Consider the following 2,500-nt stretch of genomic DNA (forward strand, 5'->3'; position numbering starts at 1 on the left):
CAACACCTACATCACACAGTATCATATAAAAAAAAAATCAGATATCAATTATTTAAAAATCATCAATCATCAATGATCAATCACCACACCAGTACACATTCTTTCATTTCTTTGAACTAAATCCTACTGTATGTTTTATCTTTTTATAGTTACATTTAATGTCGGTGAGATGAACTAGTTCCCGTCACTTTACAGCAGCGATAAACACTCGTTCTCTCAGCAGCCTCTATTTATTCTCTCCCTTACATAAAACTAAAAACACCACAATTCATCAGTGTTAAACATCTGACCAATCAGAATCCAGAATCCTACAGCAGCATGATGGGATGTAAAACAAACGATTACGGAGTTCAGTCATTATGTCACACATCAGATCTTTAAAAAAATGATTCATTGTGATTTTGCTTTAAAAAGTGAACAATGTTTAGACGTTGTTATCGTGACGTGAAGTAAACACGTGAATCCGCACTCACCTGTGTAGAAGCCACTTGGAGAGTCGTCACCTTCAACCAGGTTCCTAGTCCTGGAATCGAACCTGAGCCAGAGACCTACAGCTAACACACCTGTACCTGCCAGCTTTTACACACACACACACACACACACACACACACACACACACACACACACACAATATTATCCATATATCTACATATTAGGGTTGAGATGAGAGTGGATTTTACAGATACTGATGAACTGCTTGGCTCGTACTTGCTGATATTCGATTATTCATCCAAAACTTACTTCATGTAAATAATTACTGAATCATAAAAATTTGTTAAATGAAATAAATATTAATATATTGATTTATAAAACTAATTATATAATTAACCAATTATAAATAATAAATATGATATATTTGGGTTTTTTTCACGTGTAAAAACAAACAGCATGTAAACAGTATCAGAGTCAGAAAATCTACAATCTGCAGGAGAAACTACATTCAAGTGGAATCAGAACCGAACAACAGAACAGGACAAGTCTATAAAAAACACTGTAGAATCAGTTCGGTGTCTTCACAAGTATAAACACTAGACCTGAGTGTTTACTTCACACGTGTATGAATGGGTCAGTAGTCGGCTGGGATTAAAGACTAGACCTGAGTGTTTACTTCACACGTGTATGAATGGGTCAGTAGTCGGCTGGGATTAAAGACTAGACCTGAGTGTTTACTTCACACGTGTATGAATGGGTCAGTAGTCGGCTGGGATCGGACAGTGATTAATCCTTCAACCATCAATCCGAACGGTTTCCCTGGAATCAGATTAGATTCTACCGATCCACATTTTATTCGAAATCCTACAGAAGATCCTTCAGACATTTCCCTCAAACTCAACATTCTAAGAATTCTACAGTTGAGACAGTGTGTGCATGTGCATGTGTGTGTTTGTGGACTAGAACATGACATTAACAGGATCTTCTCCTGGGGTTTCTACCTGAAACTTTACCTGCATATTGACTTGTGAATCTAAAATGTTCTGTAGCTTTAAAAGTTATTACACGTTAGAAAAGTACAAGTTAAAGAACAAGTGATTGGATCTGGATTGGATCAACACGTGTTCCAGTGTCCGGACTAATCAGTCTTCATTTGACCTGAAGTGACCCCAGTGTTCAGGTGGACGACAAGCCCATTTCTCGAACTGCGCCTTTGCGGGGTAAAAACGAGGGCAAATAAAAAGCGGGGCAGGTGTGAACATGTTCACGGATCAGTTACTCGGAGTGAAAACAGAAACATCACGTGACTCCTCCTTTCTTTCTGTACCGAAGTGCGCACGCGAGGGTGAACAAACATGAAAAGATATTTTTAAACTGTGTGTGTGTGTGTGTGTGTGTGTGTGAGAGAGAGAGAGACTCCATAACACTCTCAGTCTGCATAAAGATAAACACAGGCGTCAATTTAGTTGTTTTTACGTGTCAAAATAAAACACACACACACACACGCGCGCGCGCGCATACCCAGAAGACACAGTTGAAGATGAACAGCAGATATTTTATACACGATGTAGGAGAGCAACTCATTCTGCCTCTACACCTCAGATCTCCAGTCCTCCAGCTGAAGAAAAGATAAAAGCTGAAACAGAAGGTTTCCTGTCTGAAAGTGCAGTGGACAGGTGGAGATACCCGCTCTGAGTCTCTCCGGAGAAACAAAACAAAACAAAACAAACCGAAACAAAAGCGGAACAGACGCTCCAGGAAGTGGATCAGTGCTCACCTCATCCACAACCCCAGCAGGGGAACAGCTCATGAATATTAATTAAGCAAAGATAAGACCCGGCACGTGATTGGTTGCACTGAGAGAGAGAAAGAGAGAGAGAGAGAGAGAGAGAGAGAGGGGGGGGGGAATAGATAGATAGATAGATAGATAGATAGAGAGAGAGAGAGAGAGGGGGGGGGTAGATAGATAGATAGAGAGAGAGAGAGAGAGAGGGGGGGGGGTAGATAGATAGAGAGAGAGAGAGAGAGAGAGAGAGAGAGAGAGAGAGAGAGAGAGATCATTTATAAT

General features: G+C 40.4%; 1 protein-coding gene across 1 annotated transcript in view; it reads right to left on the bottom strand.

The window, feature by feature from the left end:
* The window catches only part of cd9a (CD9 molecule a), a 5,603-nt gene that overhangs the window by 1,393 nt on the left and 1,710 nt on the right, over positions 1 to 2,500 (bottom strand). The window contains exon 2 of the mRNA XM_083551616.1: positions 398 to 576. Coding sequence (XP_083407742.1) covers positions 398 to 576 — 179 coding nt within the window. The remainder of the gene's footprint in view (positions 1 to 397; positions 577 to 2,500) is intronic.

Source organism: Silurus aristotelis, assembly GCF_946808225.1.
Source record: "Silurus aristotelis genome assembly, chromosome: 10".
Taxonomy (NCBI): domain Eukaryota; kingdom Metazoa; phylum Chordata; class Actinopteri; order Siluriformes; family Siluridae; genus Silurus; species Silurus aristotelis.